At 36.3% G+C, this 21,574-nt stretch overlaps 2 protein-coding genes across 3 annotated transcripts in view; one reads left to right on the forward strand and one right to left on the reverse strand.

Annotated features, from left to right (window-relative positions):
• Positions 1-1,433, forward strand: part of LOC115423192 (band 4.1-like protein 1) — an 86,871-nt gene extending 85,438 nt beyond the window's left edge. The window contains exon 21 of the mRNA XM_030139942.1: positions 846-1,433. Coding sequence (XP_029995802.1) covers positions 846-851 — 6 coding nt within the window. The 3' untranslated portion in view covers positions 852-1,433. The remainder of the gene's footprint in view (positions 1-845) is intronic.
• Positions 1,434-13,578: 12,145 nt separating this feature from the next.
• The window catches only part of cntn3a.1 (contactin 3a, tandem duplicate 1), a 327,610-nt gene continuing 319,614 nt past the window's right edge, over positions 13,579-21,574 (reverse strand). For both annotated transcript variants that reach the window (XM_030139254.1, XM_030139253.1), the window contains exons 21-23: positions 19,259-19,371; positions 16,706-16,874; positions 13,579-14,354 (exon numbers count right to left, since the gene is read on the reverse strand). In XM_030139254.1, the coding sequence (XP_029995114.1) occupies positions 14,257-14,354; positions 16,706-16,874; positions 19,259-19,371 (380 nt within the window). In that variant the 3' untranslated portion in view covers positions 13,579-14,256. The remainder of the gene's footprint in view (positions 14,355-16,705; positions 16,875-19,258; positions 19,372-21,574) is intronic.

A 21,574-nucleotide genomic window follows, 5' to 3' on the forward strand; every position in this document is an offset into this window, starting at 1 on the left:
TTTGTTTAGTGTATTTTAATACATTTTAAGAGTATTTAAGCATACTTTTTGTACATTTTGGTACATTTTATGTGTATTTTAGCTTATTTTTTCTGTATTTTAGCTTATTTTTTTGTGTATTTTACATTTATATTTTACATTTATGCATTTGGCAGACGCTTTTTTCCAAAGCGACTTACAGGGGAAAACCAATCAAATCAATCAACCAATTTTATTTATATAGCACCAGATCACAACAGAAGTTATCTCATGACACTTTATATATAGAGTTGGTCAAAACCAGACTCTAAGCCAATTTATTGTATATATTTTAGTATATTTTGTGCATTTTAGCACATTTTATTTTGTATTTTGGTACATTTATGTGATTTTAGTACATTTATGTCTATTTTAGCATATTTTAGTACATTTTATTTAGTATTTTAGTACATTTATGTGTGTTTTAGGATATTTTATCTGTATTTTTGTACATTTGTGTATTTTAGTACATGTATTTGTATTTTAGCATATTTTAGTATTTTTTATTTGTTGAAAAAGTCTAATAGTGATAAATTCAGCTTCATCAAACCTGCAGATACCCTGGACTAAATATTTCTGATTGTGCAGATTAATCCTAATAAACAAACAGAACATTTGAGTTATTCTCTGAAATGTTAGGCTGAATATTCTGCTGATCGTCTGTTAATCACATCAGATAAAGGATCATCCAACAGGCCTGAAGCTTGTTTTACAGTCTATTGGTCTCAGTGTGTTTCCTTTTCAGTCTCTGCCAAATGACCAAATCAGCTTCAGCCTCAGAACTCACTGCTCCTCCGTCTCTTCTGTCTCCTCCTCCTTCTCCACAGTCCTGATTTTAGTCGAGACGACAGTGCCCCCCGTTGGACTAGACGTGTCAGTGCCCGCCCGACGTGAAGTTGCCACCCACCATCCCTCCTGATAGACCGACTACAGCCGCCGGCGCTCACTCAACACATGCACACACACCCCCGATCCACCTGGACTCCTTTAAACCATTGTATTCAGAGCTAATCAGCTGTTTCTTTGCAACAGGAATCATTCATGTTCTGCAGAGCGGTTCGATGCAAAATAACACCTCCATCTCTTTACGGACTTTGACTGGTGGACAGTACTGACCAGAATTACAAACATCTGGAACAACTATAGAGATAATCCAAGTCAATTCCCTGCAAACCTCTCAGGTTAGTTCTCAAAGCTCCTGTTCGACTGTTCCTAAAGGTTAAAGAAAGAGTTCAGAAGGTGTTTTTTTTTTTTTTTTGTGTGTGTGTGTTTTTTTAACTAATAATCTGTGCACTTTTGTCATTTACACTGAAGAATATCACAATGTTATGAGTGATGTTGCATAAAGGATAAGAGAACGTGCTTATGGAATGAGAAGATTCATGCTTTACATTTAGCTTTGCTTCTGTAAAGACAGCAGCTTTATCTTTTTTTTTTTTTTTTTTTTTTAAGTCCAACAGCCCAAAGGGTCAACAATTTTTCAAGAATTTTCTCAGAAACCATCAGTCAGAATGACTTGATATTTGTTGTGGAACATCTTTGGGGTAAGGTCTACTAAGTTTGCTCAGAGAATTGGGAAATATTGATCTTTGAATTTTTTTATGATTTTTTTTTTTTTTTTAAATTTATAAACCCCATTGGTTTATAATGGGACACATTTCAAAGTGCTATAACTTGAAGACAGTTGAACATATTGATATAATTACTAATGGCAGTAGATAATAAGTCACATATCAGTGGCCAAAAAACAAAACCTCCTTTCTGCAGATTTTTAGATTTCAAGTTGTCGCATTAAATGGACTGCACTTTGGGAGGCATAAATACCTAGCATGTATTGCTAACACATAATATAGAAAGAGAGTCTGACAACAGAAGAATATGCTTGGATATCTTTAACAAAGACCATACTATAATAAAACTAAATAATTTTTTTTGTTTCCTGAAAGAATGATTTTTTCAGATAGGAGGTTTTGTATTCTGGCTGTCGATATAGGCTTTCATTTGGTGCCATGACCTTTAACCTTGAAAGGTTAAACCCAGACCGTAGATTTTTGGCTATCCAGCTAAAAACATGTAGAAGCAAAGAGGGAAAGAAACATGAAAAAAGTCAGTTCTACAAAAAGTTTTTCTAAAGTCTAAATCCAAAATTAACAGCATGTGTAATATGACGAAATATACTAGTATCACAACTGGATTGATGACACAACCTTTGACTTAAAATGATCTTGAAAGGTCAAACGAATGTCAATTAATGTCTTTAAATATGCCGTTGGACTACACGACCCTGGTCCTATTTTGGATTTTTTTACATTTGTGTATCCAGGTAAATAAACAAACAAGGCTTTATCCGTGAGCAGCTTTGCCAGATGTGCACTGTAATTTCTGCAGGTGTTTTTTTTTTTTTTTTTTACACATAGCATAGTGATAATCTACTGTAATTTTAACTCTTAAAGACCTATAACTATTTTTGTGGTGACTTCCAATTTTTTTTTTCCTAATTTAACCTTTTCAAAGTGATTTAACACCATTTATTGTAGTTTAATTCTTAGTATTTTGCATTTTTCAGTGGAAAGCAGGTATTTTCCTATATTTAAAAAGTATGTTTTCAGAAGGTCCACGCTATGGTAGTTGGAAATATATCTTTCAGTCTTTGTAGGTGAAGCATTAAAAATCTAGAACTATTATAGTGACCTTTTCCAAGGGGTTTATCACCATTTATTATATTATCCTCGACATTTTGCATTTTTTCAGTGAAAATCAGGTGTTTTCCTACATTAAATTTACCGATCATGTAGATGTTCATAGAGGCTCAGAGTAAATTTAAAGGATATTATATCAAAACAGAGAAAAACTAAGAAACAGTGACTTTTTTTCAGCAAAATCTCATTTACTGAATCTAAAAACAGGCACCATTTTACAGATCAATGTTGTAAAAGATGTTTCCATGAGCCTCTGAATGTCCAAATGGGTCATATCTGATGAGTGAAAAGTGGAAAAACTGGATTTTATCTGAATTATTTACTGTTTTAATAGAGTTAGTGATACCAAAGTTAACCGTTTTAGGTCAGTAGATGCTTTTGTTCACTGGCGCCTGTTTAGGTCTTTAAGGGTTAATTTCCCACAATAGTTAAAAACATTAATTCTACGTCTGATGGTGAACGTCAACATTGATACAGTTACTTAGAAGCTACACATACCAGTAGTACATGTACTCACTGCAGATCTCTTTGTTTGATCGTTTTGGTCTAAATCTGATCCTCCATTTCCCATCTGGCAACGCTGCTGACGTTCCAGTCTCGAGGCGATAACGCTGTGAACACAAGTCCCTCTGGTTGGGTTTGTTGTTGTTGTTTGATTTGACAGAAACCAAGGAAACACTTCCCTTTTCTTGTCTCACCTGTCGGATCAAACTGTAAAACGTATTCAACATGATGTGTGGGTGGCGGCCAAGATTATGCAAGAACACGATGAGAGTTTCTGCGTCATGTTCGGTGTTTTACGATGATTCCTCTACAGCTGTGAATTCTATTTATATAACTGGTATAAATGGGGGAATCGTTTCAGAGCGAGTCCACGTCTACTTGTTTGTCAGCCTTTTACACTACGTTCAGACAGCAGGTTTTAATGCTCAGTTCGGATTTTTGGGTGCTCGTTCATATGACACACTAAATGCGACTTCTATTAGTTTTGAGTGTGAACTGAAGGCGACCCTGAAGTGATGTAATACGTGACCACGCAGGCACGCACTGTGTTTACAGAAGTAAATATGAACGCGTCTCGTCTCGGCACAGAATTGTAATATTTGTCGCATTTCAATAGTGCTTTTCCATTGACCCTCAAATTGCGCGACTAAAACTTTCGCATAATAATTTAGCAGCATCATCAATGTCACGACCAAGAAACCACATAAGGACACTCTACACCGAACACAACATGAGGTTTTCATCCATGCTTTTTAGTTCTGTAGAATATGAGGACGAAGATACTTTAACTCTATTTAACAAACCCCAAAAATAACACTAGTCGCTTTTCCATTGATCATCAGATTGCGCAAATGTAACTTGTGCATAAAAATGTACCTTACGAAAAACAACAATTTCGCCAAAACTCTCGTTTTTCGATTGAAAGTTTTTGTGCTGGCAAGAGGTGGTTTTTCGGGTGTAGCGCAATTTCTATATCCCACAAAATTGCAATGGAAAGATCTGTTTCTGCAACTAGAGTCATGTGACTGATAAAAAAAAAAAAAAAAAGGATGTTGACGGACGTTACAACAAGCGAATAAGAAGAGTTTTAAAAGAAACACCAGGAAACCGTATAATTTTTTAATTTAGTACAGGATAGAGGGGTAATATATAATAATAAGGAATATATCTGTAAATCAACATATTTACGTTTGTCGCCATGTTTATGGAATGACTTCTCATGTCATCTCGTGATAATAAATAAATAAATCATCGCATTTGTGATTTAATGGAAAAACTGACATTACGCACTTCTGTTTTTGCGACATTTAGTAAATATCAGTAAAGTTTTGCGCAGACCTTCAATGGAAAAGCAACTAATGATGTAAAAGTGGGATAAATGCGCATTAAATAATATTGGATACGTATTGGATTTAGGACCACATGTGAAAGCGGCCTGGGTCGGCTTTGAAAAAAATCGTACTTGGGCCACATTTGTCTGCAGTCTGAACGTAGCCTTAGATACGCTTCCGAATCCGTCTGGATATAACAGCAGGTCCGAGTAGAGGCACATAGAGTAAACAGACACAGCCTGAGTCTAGTCGCAGGATTAAACTAGTATTTGAGATACATTTGCATGATAATTACTTGCATTATTGAATTGCATTTGAGTAATTGAGTGGATAGAAACGTTAGAATGATCGATGTTGACGTCCAGAACGAAGTGGTCGGTGAAAAATTAGACCGAATCTGATCCTGAATCAGATTTCGGAGGCTTTTTAAGGAAACGAACAGTATTTATCATTAAAGTAGAAATAAAACGAACAGTACATTGAGGTTTCACAGCAAATCAGCTAAAATTTTTGTTTTTTTGCTCTAGATACGTACTTTCATTTTTTTCATTTAATTTCGTCTCACCTCGTTTAGTTTAGTTGCTGATGGACATGTTTTCACCGAACTGCGGGAGGCATCTTCACATTTCCAGACGTTCGCGGCAGCCCTTCCAGTCCTGTTTCGATCCAAGTGCAGTGTTAAACATGATACGTACGGTAGAATCTTTCTTGTGTGATTTGGTCCATGGATGTTAGAAGGATACCATAGACATGTGTAGTGTGCCAATTGAGGTAGCAAATAAACTGTACAAACTCTGATTTTGTATCAACTATTTCCGATAACTTTGTAAGAACAGGTTACTTTTGATTACACAAAGTGCCGGAAAGTCAAACAGACATAAACTTGACATGACACCAGTTTCCCTTTAACTGCGAATTTTTTCTACAAGGACCACCCCACCCCCGCCCAAAAAAAAAAAAAAAAAAATCACGCATCAATTAAATAATCCAGCGAAGGAATAAAAACTGTTTAAAAACTAGCCGTCATGTCAGGTTTATGCATGTATTACTTTGGCTTTTGGACACCTAAATTTTACAGTCAGTGTTCACATGTGTGGTGTAACTGTGTGTCATATTTTGGTTCGAAATCCTTTAAAAAAAAAAAATAACAAAAAAACAAAAAAAAACAAAGTGATGGATGTGGGTGTCAAAACCTGGACGGTAGAAAAAAAAAAATACTACGTGCAGTGCGTTTCTGCACACCTTGTACTGTATCTTTGGTGAAGTTTGGTGGATTGTGAAGATTGTAAACTAGTCAAAATGGCCATGGGCTTGATGTACCACTAGGGGGCACCAGTTACATTAAAAGAAGAAAAAGCTTTGCGACAACATGAAGCTTGAACCTGCTGAAATCCTGCTCAGCGTCCATCAGTGAGGGTCTCAACTGTCCACGTCGTCCTCAGATCTGCCTCTAAGGTCAAACTTACCTCCCTTTGTCCGCAAAAGGCCGCACTGGTGGAAGTCTGTCAATAAATAACCAGACTGGGATTAATCACAAACACTTGGCGCCCGAGCCTGATTGGACGGCCTCTGTCTGACCCTGAAACCGAGCCCCCTCCTCCCTCATCCTCCTCTTCTTCCTCCTCTGTACAGATCTGTCCTCTGCAGCTTCATCTCTTCTGCTCTGCTGCTCTCATTGCTTGGTGCTGTGTCTTTGCTGTACATTGTACTTGCATTCCTTCAAAATGAATAAAAGGAGAAAAAAAAAAAAAAACAGGAAATCCCTCCGTTCCATCTTTTCCATATTTGCGTATGTTTGTATTTATCCAAGCTCTTAACCCTGATGACCTCAAATTTACCACCTTCTGGTTACCTTTGTGGTAAAAATGTACACCAAAAAAAAAAAAAAAATCATCATACATCAAATATTTTTATTTTTAGTTTTTTAACGAATTAATTCACAGGTGTGTTGAGCCGCATTATGTCATAAATTCCCATTATGTAATAAAAGTTCAAAATGTAATAAGAATGTCACGTCATTTTGTAATACAGCTGCATTATGTAATAAACTGACGCATTTTGTAATAAACTACCTCAATGCATTATGTAGTAAATTTTTTCGCATTATGTAGTAATTATGTAGTAACTTGACACATTTTTATTTTCAGGAAAATGTAATGTGCTAAATTAATCTTTAAACTGTGGTTAAAGCTCTGATTCCATTACCTGTAGCTCCTGTGACTAATTTCTTCTAAATTGCTCTGAAATTATATTAATTTGGATTGTTATTACATAATGAACCATGTTATTGCATTTTTTAAATAAAATGTGTCAAGTGCATTTTGTAATCAATTTCTCAAATTTCTCAAACTTACTACATAATGTGAAAAAATGTACTATATAATGCATTGAGGTAGTTTATTACAAAATGCGTCAGTGTATTACATAATGCGGCTGTATTACAAGATGACGTGACATTCTTATTACATAATGGGAATTTATTACATAATGCGGCTCAACAAGGTGTCAAACATGCGGCCTGGGGGCCAAATCTGGCCCGCCATAGGGTCCAATTTGTGGATGAATTTATGAAATGCAAAAATTACACCGAAGATATTAATCAATGGTGGAAAAATTATTTTAGTTCAGGTTCCACACAAAGTTATTATCATTAACGAAAACTAATGAAATGAATATATAATGAATGATATATATATATATTTATATACAGTCTACTCTCGTTACACCGCCAACTTCCGTTCACGGCCAAATTGGCGGTATAGCGAAAATGGCGTTACAACGGGTTGCGTCCATAATGTGCATGTCTTTACTATATGATGTCTATGCTGCCTCCGTTAACCCGTTCTAATTGCGTTTCTAAATAAATCTTGATTCTGTTATGTTGTAAGGGATCATTTAAAGTGGGGAAACATTTTAAGCATTATTATACCGTGTCAGGAAATGACACCCCATCATCTTGAGGCTTTGGCTTAATCCCACGTCCTCTTCCCGACATCCTGACCTACTGAGTGTTCTGCGATAAATGAACGGTGGCCGTTCCGTAGACCTACTCGTAGTTTGTCGCGATCAGCGTCTGGCGCGTTTGTTTCAGTGCATTGTTAAAATTTATGTGTACTCGATGGCAATCACGCTGGCGGTATAACGGTCGGGAAATCAATGGTATAAGTGTTGTTTGTGCATGGAACTGGGCTGGCGGATGGCGATAGGCGGAAATGGCGGTAGCTAATGGAATAATGTATTGGGGATTTTTGTGCAATGGTTTTGGTTGGCGGTGAGCGAAAATGGCGGTATAACGGCGGGCGGTTTAACGAGAGTAGACGGTGTATATATATATATATATATATATATATATATATATATATATATATAGTGCGTGTGCATTTTTTTCACAAAGGTAACCAGAGGGCACAAAATGCATCATGGGAGTAACAACTCTTTGGGGTAAGATCTACCAAGTTTGTTCAAAGAATTGTGAAATACAGATATTTGAATTATTTTTATGAATTTTTGAAATTTTAAAAATCCCCACTGGTTTATAATGGGACATACTGTGTGCAAGTGCTATACCTTGAAAATATTGATATAATTACTGTTGGTAATAGACAGGAAATCACATATGGGCTTTCATTTGGTGAGTACCACTGGTTATTATATCCTGTTCCATTGGCAGATGTTTTTGCTTGAATTAAGCAAAAAAAAAAAAAAAATCTTGAATTAAGCCAAAAACAAACCCAAAAAAAATTGAATTAAGCCAAAAAAAAAAAAAAAAAAAAATTGAATTAGCCAAAAAAAAAAAAAATCTTGAATTAAGCAAAAAAAAAAAAAATCTTGAATTAAGCCAAAAACAAACCCCCCAAAAATTGAATCAAGCTAAAAAAAATAAAATAATTGAATTAGCCAAAAAAAAAATAAAAAAAATCTTGAATTAAGCAAAAAAAACAAAACAAAAAAACCATTAAGCAAAAAAAAAAAAAAAATCTTGAATTAAGCAAAAAATCTGCCAATGGAACAAGTGAAAATCATCTTGGTAAGATTTCTTGAAATAAGGTTTTCCAGATCTGTTGTCTAAAAATAAGTTCTTATATCTCACTGAAAAGTTCCTCTTCAGGTGATTGTCTTATTTTACACTTGGTAAGAGTTGGATGCATTTTTAACATCACAAACTTCTGATGACCCCAGACCTTCAAAACGAAGAAATTTTTTTGCTAAAATTATCATTTTTTTTTTTTTATCATGTAATAGTTTGCTATATATTCTATGTTGCAAATAAACGTTATCTAGAAATGAGAAAAGTACACTTGGTAAGATTTGGATTTTTTACAGTGTGGGGTCATGAAGCACTGACCAGCATCTTAATAATTCATCCACAGAGCCACACTTTCACTCCAAAGAACAGCCCGTTCTGACCTGGAAGCCACAGACAGAAGTGAGGAAAATGGCATATGTTTATTAAAAGCAGGTCTATCCATTCACCCGAAGCATCGTAGGTACGTACACTGATCAGTCTCACTGCAGTCGACGGGAAGACGCCGTCCTCACTTTGTAAGTTTAGAAAAGTCACCGCAGTACGTTTCCTGATACTGCGTTCCACCGCTCATCATGAAAGAAGTAGGAAGGAGAAAGGCATGTTTTTGTGTCTGAGCCCAAAATGCCCCAATATATGATCAGAAAACCAGCCAAAATAAAAACAACCCCACATTGCACACAGCCTGTTCATCATAAATTAATGCATGATTGAGCCCAAATACAAGGACAAACGAGACCAACATGGAGACTTAAGGCTCATTTGGGACCTGAGGATTTCATACATACAGTGTACAACGACGCCTGCCTTGCTCATGAACAGATAATGGAGCAGGAAAGAAGGTAAGACATCCAGTAACCAAAACAAGTCCGCTCTTTACAATGGAAGCCAGTTCTGATGGCGGTGTATGTCAGCCTTTTTTTTTTTTTTTTTTTTTTAGGCTCAACGCCATGGAAGTAAATCTGTCTCATCAGATTTTGAATTATAAAAGCCACTGAATTTCTAGCACTGAATTTTTTTGCACTGAAATGAAGTATCTGAATTGTTTTTGCACTGAAACTGTCCGAATTTTTTTTGCTCTGAAATTATCTGAATTTTTTTTGCACTGAAATTGTCAGAATTTTTTTTGCTCTGAAGTATCTGAATTTTTTTTTTTTGGCATTGAAATTAAGTATCTGAATTTCTTTTGCACTGAAATTATCTTTTTTTTTGCACTGAAATTATCTTAATTTTTTTTTTTTTGCAAATTTCTTTTTATGCACTGAAATTAAGTATCTGAATTTTTTTTTTTCCACTGAAATTATCTTTTTCTTTTGCACTGATATTATCTTAATTTTTTTTGCCCTGAAATTATCTGAATTTTTTTTGCACTGAAATTATCTGAATTGTTTTTTTTTTTTTGCACTGAAATTATCTGCATTTTTTTTTTTTGCACTGAAATTAATTATCTAAATTTATTTTTGTGCACTGAAAGTATCCGAATTTTTTTGTCTCTCAATTTTACAATGTTCATAAATTTAGAATAAAAAAATTCAGATGCAAAAAATTCAGATCATACATCCGGGACACCACTGATTCTATCTCAAGTCGAACCGACAGCCAGCCAATCAAGTTACGTTAGATTGGTCATGTGATGCCGAAAAAATTCAGATACCGTACTTTCCGAACTATAAGCCGCACTCACGCCGTCTCTGACGTCTCACCGTCGATTCACTGATGCCAAGCTTACGTGCAGCCGCTCTATTTCCTTCTTCGTCAGCCGGATCGATCGTTAGTCGAGAAAACATAAATTAGCTGCATCGTTTTAGAGCCGCGGGTTCCAAGGCTCTAATAGTTTTGGGTTTTTCATTATAGTTCAGTTTTATTTAGTTTTGACTTATTTTTCTCTAATTCAGTTAGTTTTAATTCATTTTTAGAGCAGGTTTGCTAGTTTCTATTAGTTTTCATTTTTTTCTAAATGCTTGGTTTTAGTTTTAGTTTTGTCGTATCTTTTCTCTTCTTCTCCGTCGTATTCAAGTAAATCCCAGACAGGACTCTGCTGCTTTCTCCCAACTTTAGTCTCCATGTTTCCAGGTAGAGTGGGGACCAGAAGACGCCTAAACGACAAGTGATGAGAAGTGACGGACCGTGAAGTGCCGTATGGTGCCACTAGCTAAAATTGCTAGAGCGAAATAAATCACTTTCGTATCAATCCGACATTGACGAAGACGAAAACGAAGGAAATTTTATCCATAATTTTTATACGTTTTAGTTCGTTTTGTAAACACACAATACAGTTTCAGTTTTGTTTTTTTCTTTTAATTATAGTTTTTATTTTTTTCAGTTAAGGAAAACCTTTTTACAACTCTAGTTTTCGTCATTTCGTTAGTTTTCGTTAACAATAATAACCTTGCCGACGATATGATTCGATACACATATAATTTTCTGAAAGATTTTAAAGGGACAGAGTCATTTTGGTGACATCTTGTGAGTGTTCCATTGACTTGGATTGAATTAACCGAACTGAAAACTGAAAGCATCGATCAATTAAACAATATATGGCTCTGCCTGGACACAGAGTCTACAGCTTGCAAATGCTGGAAACAAAATGAATCAAAATCTGATTAGAAAATGTGTTTGATTTATTGAAGCAGTGCAAACTGTGGCTTCCAAGCCTTTGAAAAGGGCAGAATCTATAATCCCCTTATTAAACTTCTTATAAACATATACAAAGTAGAACTCCCAAGAGGGATTGTATCACCGCTTTATAAGAATATTTCAAATCTTAATAACACTGGGTTACAAAAAAAATGTTTTTTGCAAGTTGTCTAGGTTTTTTCAACTGAATTAGGACCATTTTGCACCGCTAAATCCAAAAATGACATCTGTTTTTCTCAATCAGGTCAGGTTTTTTTTGCCAATTTGATTTTGAAAAATTTGATCTTCCCACAAAATATAATAATTAATACCAAAATAAGATTGGTAAGCACACTTTATGAAACTTGTGACTTGATTCCTGTTAGGTACAATGGTGTATTCACCGCAGATGTAACAGAATACGTCATGCTTATTTTGGCAAGATCTTCTAGTCGAAGCCATTTCATTCACCTGTAATATTAAAAAAAACATTCATCATAAATTGGCAAAAGTAAAATCTTCAGAACTCGTTTATTGCGAGAAATATGAAAGAATTTTGTATCATATGATGTGAAAATGCCCATAAATGTAAGCAAAAATGTTAAAAAGCCAATATGTAGCATAGTTCAGAAAGTTGACCTGATTGAGCAAAATTAATGTGATTTTTGGATTCAGCACACCAAAATTATCCTAAATCAGCTCAAAACACTTCAACAGTAAATTTGTTGTTGACCAGTGTAATCATTCCACCCAATACATTAAAGAAAAATGGGAAAAGGAAGGGGGGATTTTTATAATAACAAACGAAGACTGGGAGCGGACATGCGCATCTCGCTTTCCTTCTTTTTAAACCTGAAGTGCTTTAAGTGCGAAGGTGCTGGATTTATATTCGCCGCCGTTCTCCTGAATCTCTTAGCTCTGACTGCGTAAACAGGAAGAGAAAGACGTCGGCGTCTGTTTAAAGAGAGTATCCAGACGGGTAACTTGCTAGAAATGCTCTACAGCACAGGTGTCAAACATGCGGCCCGAGGGCCAAATCCGGCCCGCCGAAGGGTCCAGTCTGGCCCTTGGGATGAATTTGTGAAATGCAAAAATTATACTAAGATATTAACAATCATTTTAGTTCAGGTTCCGCATTCAGACCAATTCAGTCTCAAGTGGGCAGGATTCAGTAAAATATGATCATAATAACGTAGAAATAATGACAACTCCAAATTTTTCTGTTTGTAAATGTAAATATTTTCATGTATTTACACTAAAACAAAGTATAATTTCGCCAAAAATTTGAATAACCTGAACAAATGTCATATAATATATTAAGAGAAATGAGAGCAATTTTAACAATATTCTGCCTGTTACTAAATGTTTTTTGTGTATTTGTGATCTGTAAGTTGTGATGCACACGTGTAAATGATAAACTATGGTGCAATAATTGTTAAAATTGCACTTCTTTTCCTTAAGGTACTTTATGTTATTCAGATTTTTAAGCAATTTTTTAAAAAAAATGTAAACACTTTCATAATGCATTTGTACTTTTTTCCACTACTATGTTACTAAGCTCCACATTGTTCTTTTTGTAAATGTAAATATTTTCATGTATTTACACTGAAACAAAGTATAAATTCGCAAAACAAATGTGAATAACCTTGAACAAATATGAACAACCTGAAATGTCTTAAGAGAAGTAAGTACAATTTTAACAAGATTCCAGCTGTAACTAAATGTTTTGTGTATTTTTTTATATTATAATGTACATGTGTAAATGATAAACTGAGGCAGAATATTGTTAAAATTACACTTATTTTTTCAGTTTGTTCATGTTATTCACATTGTTGGAAAGGATAGTTTGTAGATGTAAACCTTTTCATAATGTAAACGTACTTTTTTTGCTCTGAAACGTAGAGAAAACTTTGGAGTTGACATTATTTATATATTATTATGTTATTATTTTACTGGTTCGGCCCACTTCAGATCAAATTTAGCTGAATGTGGCCCCTGAACTAAAATGACTTTGACACCCCTGCTCTACAGCGACACTAGCGGCTGGCTGACATAATCGCTCTTCCTGCAAAGCCAATAGGGGAAATGGGTGGCGAACGGAATGCCAGACAGAACACGGGGGATTTGAATGGGGCTTAATTTATCGATACTCGCGGCTGAAAAATCAATACTTTCTGGGGAAACAAAATATCGATATATATATCACAGAATCGATAAAATCACTCAGCCTTATTTTAGAGCCGCGGGTTCACAGTGTGTGGAAAAAAGTAGCGGCTCGTAGACCGGAAAGTACGGTAGTTAATTTCAGTGCAAAAAAAACAATTCAGCGCTAGAAATTCAGTGGCTTTATTAATTCAAAATCTGACGAGACAGTTTTACTTCCATACAACACCTTTTGGTACCAGTCGATTTCATGGCAACTCTGAGGCTTCAGTATAAAGTGGTGAAAGCATGAAGAAAATCCAAGCCAAGGTAGAAACCTCCCAAAAGTCTGGTCTGTCATAAAGCGATGAGGCTTAGCTCAGGAGAGAACGAACGGGGGGGGGGGGGAATACCTCGACTGTTTGGGATTTGAAGCTGAAATGTAAGTGCTTTGATTCTCGTGTCCGTTCTCCATCCACTGGAAATTGATTTATTAAAAAAAGAAAAAGCCAGAAAAAAAAAAAAAAAAAACCTTCCAGTATCCAGTTTGGAGCCCCCTTTGGAGAACACATATACACATCCCATCATGCACCACACATGACCACGCCTCCAGGGTTCAAACGGAAAGAGAAGATCCAAAGTTTCGAAGGAGCAGAGGACGAGTGTTCAAAGCCACCGCAGTCAGTCGGCGTTGGCGTCCGTTCAGGTCCGTGAAAGCAACTTCTGAAAGAGTGGTGTCCTTTTAGAAGGAATGGGAAATGATTCTCCTTCACAAAGGGATCGAAAAAGGGAAGAAGAAAAAAGAAGAAGAAGAAAAAAAAAAAGACACACGGGGGTTTGGACGGACAGGAGCAGGTACCCGCTGTCATCTTTTTTACCTGCCGTTCCTCCTCTTAATCAGCTGTGGTTCTGCAGACGGTCGTCATAACACAGTCCGGGTTGTGAGGATTAAAACTGCCATGTTGACCACGGTTACCGCCGACGACAGAGGAGGAGGAGCCGCTCCCATCGCTATGGAAACTGGAACCAGACAGGAAGACAATCAGAGATGGGTTGAAGCACCGACGGCCTACACTTATTTACAATTATTTATACAGATATGATGACCTTTGATTAGAGGAGACAGGGAAGGAAGGAAGGAAGGAACTAACAAACAAAAGAGTAGAGAAAAGAAAGAAAAACAAAGGAGTAAAGAAAGAAAGACAGAAAGAAAGAAAAAAAAGAAAGAGAAGGAAAGAAAAAGATAGAAGGAAAGTAAAAGAAAGAAAGAAAGACAGAAGGAAAGACAAAGAAGGAAAAAGACAGGAAAGAGAGAAAGACAAAGAAAGAAAGACAAAAGAAAAAGACAGAAAGAAAAACAAAGTAAGAGAAGGAAAGCAAGACAGACAAAAAGACAGAAGAAAAGAAAGAAAAACAGACTGAAAACAAAAAAAGACAGGAGAGAAAATAAAGACAGAAGAAAAATGAAAGACAGAAAAAGAAAAACAAAGTAAAGAAAAAGACAGAAGAAAAGAGAGAAAAAAGAAAGACAAAGACAGAAAAAAGACAGAAGGGAAGAAAGACAAGGAGTATAAGCTCCAGTATAAACCCTAGTATAAAATCCAGTATTAATCCCAGTATAAACTCGTCTTCCCGTTGCTGTGATTGCACATGCTGTCCAGTAGATGGCACTAGTGCACTGTTGTGTATCTACTGCACTCAGAGTATTCCTCCTACTAGTATCTTCTTCTTCTTCTTCTTCTTCGATCCAACATGGCTGCTGGCTGACTGTATTTACACTCACAGACACGTTTGTTTTTTACTAATATTTACTGCGAACGGCTGAAGAAATGCCAGTTTATTTAAAGTACAAAGCTCAAAAGACCACAAGGGGATTATGGGAAGCTGCAGCCAAGGTTCTGCATTTTTGATTAGTTTTTATTTTCATTTCATTATTGGCTTTTTGTTCTGAATTTGAGTTTAGTCTTAATTAGTTTTCAGGGGGAGTTTTGTTTTAGTTTGTACTAGTTTCGGTGTTTGTTTTGTTTGTAATAGGGGGTATTTGTCAGAGGTGAGATTCAGAAAAAAAGTTTTATGGATAAAAACACAGTATTTTATCATCTCAAAGCATCAAAAACCAAAACAAACAGTGAGTGAAACCTTCCACTGAACTAAAAATCCTATGAAAACTGTTGAAGAATTCAGGTAAAATGCAGTCATCAGATATGACCCATTTAACTAATGTCTGACTGAAACACAGTTTAACAACTAACAGTCGTCGGATGACTTTCAGTGGGATTTCTGAGGAAATTAAACGTTTTCTTGTCACTGTTTTTATTATTTATTTATTCACTATTTTTATGCTGAAAGTCTTTTAATTAGGTTTATGTGGCAAAGCACGGGAAGAAGTATCCACCCCAAATACTGAGGTTAGAGATGAGAGGAATGGAAAAAAAAAGAGGAGAAAATCTAATGACATTTTAGAGTTTAAAAGTTTCCCTCAAATGGAAATAAAAACCTTCACTGCAACAAATGATTTTTATGAAGGAAGGAAGGGAGGGAGGAAGGAAGGAGGGAAGAAAGGAAGGAAGGGAGGGAGGGAGGAAGGAAGGAAGGAGGGAAGAAAGGAAGGATCAAAGGAAGAAAGAAAGAAAGAAAAAACAAAGGAGTAAAGAAAAAGAAAAGAAACAAAGAAAACAAAGAAACAAAGAACAGAAACAAAGGAGTAAAAATAGAGAGAAAGAAAGAAACAAACAAAAGAAACAAAGGGGTAAAGAAAACAAAAAAGAAACAAAGGAGTAAAGAAAGCAAGCAAGCAAGAAAGAAAGGAAACCAAGAAAGGAGTAAAGAAAACAAAGAAACAAAGAAAAGAAACAAAGGAGTAAAAACAAAGGAAAGAGAAAAACAAAGGAGTAAAGAAAAAGAAACAAAGTAGAAAAGAAAAAGAAACAAAGTAGAAAAGAAAAAGAAACAAAGGAGTAAAGAAAACAAAAACAAAGAAAAGAAACAAAAGAGTAAAAAAGAAAGAAAGAAAGAAAGAAAGAAAGAAAAACAAAGGAGTAAAGAAAACAAAGAACAGAAACAAAGTAGTAAAGAGAACAAAGACAAAAAAAGAACCAAAGGAGTATAGAAAACAAAGAAAGAAAAAAAAAGAAAGAAAAGAGTAAAGAAAACAAAAAGAAACAAAGGAGTAAAGAAAGAAAGGGAACAAAGGAAGAAGTAAAAAAAACAAAGAAAAAAAAGAATCAAAGGAGAAAGAAAGAAAGCCTCTGTAGAAGTATTTTATTCTCAAAGCCTCATCTTCAGTTCTGTTTATTCCCATTCTTTCCCGTTTATTTCCATTCTTTCCCCTTTCTTCCTGTGGACCCATCCCCAGTGGCTCCTCTTCCCACCTGCTGTTTTGGGGATGGTGATCTGGCGGCTGCTGCTTCCTTCTCCTCCTTCACTGAACGGTTTGATCTGGATCACGTAGTCCTCGTTGACCGGCAGAGACAGCTCCAGGGACGTGGTGTTGGTCTCCACCACGCTGGGACGGCTGTGTTTGTCCTGGCTGTACATCACCTACGGCAACCACACAGGGACAAAGGACAACCACGGATGAACGGTGTCGGGGGGGGGGGGGGGGGGACATGACAAATTCAGGGGCCCGGCATTCCCAGGGAGTCCAGTGGATAAAGGTTAGAAGTTGTGAAAATTTTGTGTAAGCTTTGGAGTAAAAGAGGCACAGAAGCAGGGAGTGGACGTCAGGAAATGATGATGATCCAGGGAAAACCTGTGAGGCAATAAAGCCCAGAGACTCCAGGGAAGAAGAGATCAAAATAATCCCAAAGGCATCAATTAGTGACGCATGTTTAAAACCCACCAAGTCTTTTTACTGTGTTTTTTTTTGGGGGGGGGGGGGGGGGTTTCCCACTAAATTTTTTTCCTGTATTTTTTCCCACTAAATTTTTTTCTGTTGTTTTTTGCCACTAAATTTTTTTTTTCTGTTTTTTTGCCCAGTACATTTTTTCCCCATCCCCTCCCCCAAATTGTTTTCCAGTTTTTTCCCACTAATTTTTTTCCTGTTTTTTTCCCCACTAAATTTTTTCCTGGGTTTTTTCCCACTAAATTTTTTTCCTGTTTTTTTTCCCCACTAAATTTTTTCCTGGGTTTTTTTCCCACTATTTGTTTTTCCTTTTTTTACTCACTACATTTTTTTCCCTGTTTTTTCCCCACTAAATTTTTTCCTGGGTTTTTTCCCACTAAATTTTTTTCCTGTTTTTTTTCCCCCACTAAATTTTTGTCCTGGGTTTTTTCCCACTAAATTTATTTCCTGTTCTTTTTTACTCACTAAATTTTTTTCCCTGGGCTTTTTCCCACAACATTTTTTCCCCACTAAATTTTTTTCCTGTTTTTTTTTTTTTTCCTCTGCTAATTTTTTTCCTGTTTTTTTTTTCTTCCCGACAAAGTTTTTTTCCTGTTTTTTTTTCTCCTCAAATTTTTTTTTTCCTTTTTATTTTTCTCCCACTAAATTTTTCTGGGTTGTTTTTTCCCCCACTAAGTTTTTTTTCCTGTTTTTTCCCCACTAAACTCGGACACAAACATTGAAGTACCTGTCAGGTTTGGACGCAACTGAGTCGGACATAGATTGGGTTAACAGACAGAAATATTCGACCCGAGGCTCTATTTTGCACACTCAAACCAAGATTATAATCGAAACCTAACGAAATGATGAAAACTAGAATTGAATTTTTTTTTTCATAAACTGAAATAAATAAAAACTATAATTAAAACAAAAAACGACAACTAACAAACTAAAACATATAAAAATTGTGGATAAAATTCCCAATTTTAGCTGTCGGCCCCATACGACACTTCACAGTCCATCACTTGTGGTTGAGAGTCGGCTTTTTGTCCCCACTCTACCTGGAAAAATGGAGACTAAAGTAGGGAGAAAATATCAGAGTCCTGTCTGGGATTTATTTGAATATGACAGTGAAGACGATAAAAGATATGAAAAAACTAAAACTAATACTAAAACTTTCGTCCTCTGGTGGGGGGGTTTATGTTTTTCTGTTTTTTATGCTTTTCTGTTTTTATGTGAAAGGTAGAAAACACATATTGTTTTTTAATTCTTTCTTTTTAATCTAACTCATTCTTAGCTACTTATACTCTGCATTTATTTTTTTACTGATTGTTGGTACGATTGTTTTTGTATATTGTATTTTGAATTTCCCCTTGGGGATTAATAACGTAAATATCCATCTAATATTAAAACTAAGCATTTAGAAAAAAAATCGAAAACTAAAAAAAAAAAAAAAAAATAACAAACCTGCTCTAAAAACGAATTAAAACAAACTGAATTAGAGAAAAAAAAGTCAAAACTAAATACAACTATTACGAAAAATCCAAAACTATTATAACCTTGACTCAAGCCTAATTAAAGGAACATCACACGCACATAATGACAGGAGGGGACGGCAATGTGTGAATGCATTAGCCCCTCCCACTTGTGGTAGTTTTACAGATATTTCTTACCCCGTGCGAATTAGACATTAATATTACCGACGTCCTCTGGTAAAGTGGCATTACCAGTCTGAATAGTGCTTAAAAGTGCCCTATAAAGGGTTAAAATACCACTATAAATAGAACTCTATCTGCTACACATCAGGAAAAACACGGTTTGTTGCACTTTCAGACAACAAATGTTTCTTTCCATGCTCCGATAACACTGTGAAAAGTTCTACTGCAGCCTCTCATAGCGCCACAATCAAGAGTTTTCACAACAAATTAAGAAAAAATGAACACTTAAATGAGGTAAATGAACCGAGTGACAGTCTGTCATTCTCTGCTGTGGAAGTTGTATTAAACATCCACTTGTCAGATCCACACTCACGTCTCTAATCTGGTTTAAGATCCTCCTGAGTGTTAAAAAAAAAAGTGTAAAATTCTCCATGTTTTTTTACCTTATATCCTGTGACTTCGGACTCGTTCTCCAGAGCGTGGACTTGATCCCACCTCAGGATGACCTTCGAGTTGGAAGTGTTCCACATGATTTTTGATATGGCTTGACTTGGTGCTGGAGGAAGAAAAGGAGGAAGAGGAGGAAGAGGAAAAACAACAAGCTTCCTGGTCAATAAACGGTGAAGTCCAGAATCAACTCGACATGAAGGCGAGTTCTCATTATCAGTTTATCGTCCCGCTGTTCGGAGTGAGTGCCGACTCTAGGAAAATATGAGTGGGAGTGAGAACAGTCGTCGTCCGTGGGTTGGATGGTTTTGGAGGACGCACAAACAGTCGATGCAATAGATGAGTTTCACTGTTTACTAACAACAGTGATGCGCGCGCACCTCGGAGGCAAAAACACCAGTACCAGCTACCAGCCGGCTCACATACACTTCCAGGCTCTCCCCCGAAATTCGTGAACGAGCGAATATGTTAGCTCTAAAACTGTCCATTAACTGTTTCTGTCCACAAGCCAATCCCATCTTCTCTTTCACGGCCGCATAATTTGACTTAACCGCATCGGGATAGACTGTCCTATAGTAGAAAAGCAGACTGGCAGACGGGTGGGCAGCAGAGGTTGTACTAGACATTTTTATAGTCTGTCATTTTGACGGACAGGGTCGTAAAAATTCCGTCATAACATATTATTATCCGTCATTTCAAATTTTTATTTTTTAATGATAATGAGACATATTTAGTAGTATTTAATGTTCAAAAACATCTCAATGATGCAGCAGCTGTAGTTGCTGCTGGCTGATAAACCAACGCAATATCAAGACTCGCATAATTATTTACGCCACTTTTAATTGGTGTGTTATCTGTAGACATTCTAAGCTTTCCTTGTGTTTGTTCACGCAGTGTCAATGCCATGCACTGAGGGTCAGGGTTCAGGTTCTGTGAACCACAGATCTGGACACAAACTGACATGCCATCAAATAACACATGAAAGGTAGAAAATGCGTACATATACAGGGTGGGGAAGCAAAATTTACAATATTTTGAGGCAGGAATTGAAAGACAGTGTATGACCAGTTAGTTTATTGAAAGTCATGAGAATTTATTTGCCACAAGAAAATTGACATAATAGAAAATGTTTTTATTCTATGTGTCCTCCTTCTTTCTCAATAACTGCCTTCACACGCTTCCTGAAACTTGCGCAAGTGTTCCTCAAATATTGGGGTGACAACTTCTCCCATTCTTCTTTAATAGTATCTTCCAGACTTTCTCGTAATAGTTTTGCTCATAGTCATTCTCTTCTTTACATTATAAACAGTCTTTATGAACACTCCAACTATTTTTGAAATCTCCTTTGGTGTGACGAGTGCATTCAGCAAATCACACACTCTTTGACGTTTGCTTTCCTGATTACTCATATGGGCAAAAGTTTCTGAAAAGGTATGGATAATAGTGTTAGGTATGATTATGACATCAATATATGTTTGGTTTCAAAACAATTGACGTAGTGCCTGCTGAGAAAAAACAACTAAATGTTCATTGTAAATTTTGCTTCCCCACCCTGTAACAACACCTAATGACATCAGAACTGGCGTATAACTTCCTTGTCCGTCATCCTTCACCGCATCAGTCCCTCTTTTTTCACCGTGTTTATCAGTGCCATCACATTTACTGGGCTTTAAAAGAATTAAGCAGACCGGGCTGTCTGCACAGTTTGCGCTAGCAAAGTAGCATCTAATTTAGGCTAAAGTTAGCTAAACAACGATTACCCTCAGTATTTTAATCTGTCAAAATGACGGACTGCTTTCAGAATTTTCCATCATTTAAAAAAAAATCTGTCAATGGCAGAATATTTCCGGTTAACTCGACCTCTGTCTGGTAGATCTCCAGTACTTACAGATCTGAAGTGTACACTGCACAGACCAGCATTCTGAAGTTCCTCCTCAGACCAGTTCTCAGGTCTTAATGCCTGCAACCATAACTTTCGCCGATTTTTCTGGAAGGGATGTTTGCCAGCAGGAATTCTGTAGAAGTTTAAATCCTTCTGTGTGTTCTTTCTGTTCTGACAACCCACGGCACAGCAAGACGACGGCATTATTCACACTGGCAGGCAGTGTTTTGCTACGAACTCAGAGTGTTTTCTGCCTCAAAGGTGCGCGCGCAGCATACGTCCTACGTCATCATGAAACTGATCTATAGATATGTTATCAACACGGTCACAGTTTTGGAAACCTACATTAGCATTACATGATAACCCACTAAATAAAAGTTAAATACCCTGTGGAGTGGAGTGTTCCACCGGTTTAAAGTTGCGGGAGACT

The sequence above is a fragment of the Sphaeramia orbicularis genome, chromosome 7 (genome assembly GCF_902148855.1).
Source record: "Sphaeramia orbicularis chromosome 7, fSphaOr1.1, whole genome shotgun sequence".
Classification (NCBI taxonomy): domain Eukaryota; kingdom Metazoa; phylum Chordata; class Actinopteri; order Kurtiformes; family Apogonidae; genus Sphaeramia; species Sphaeramia orbicularis.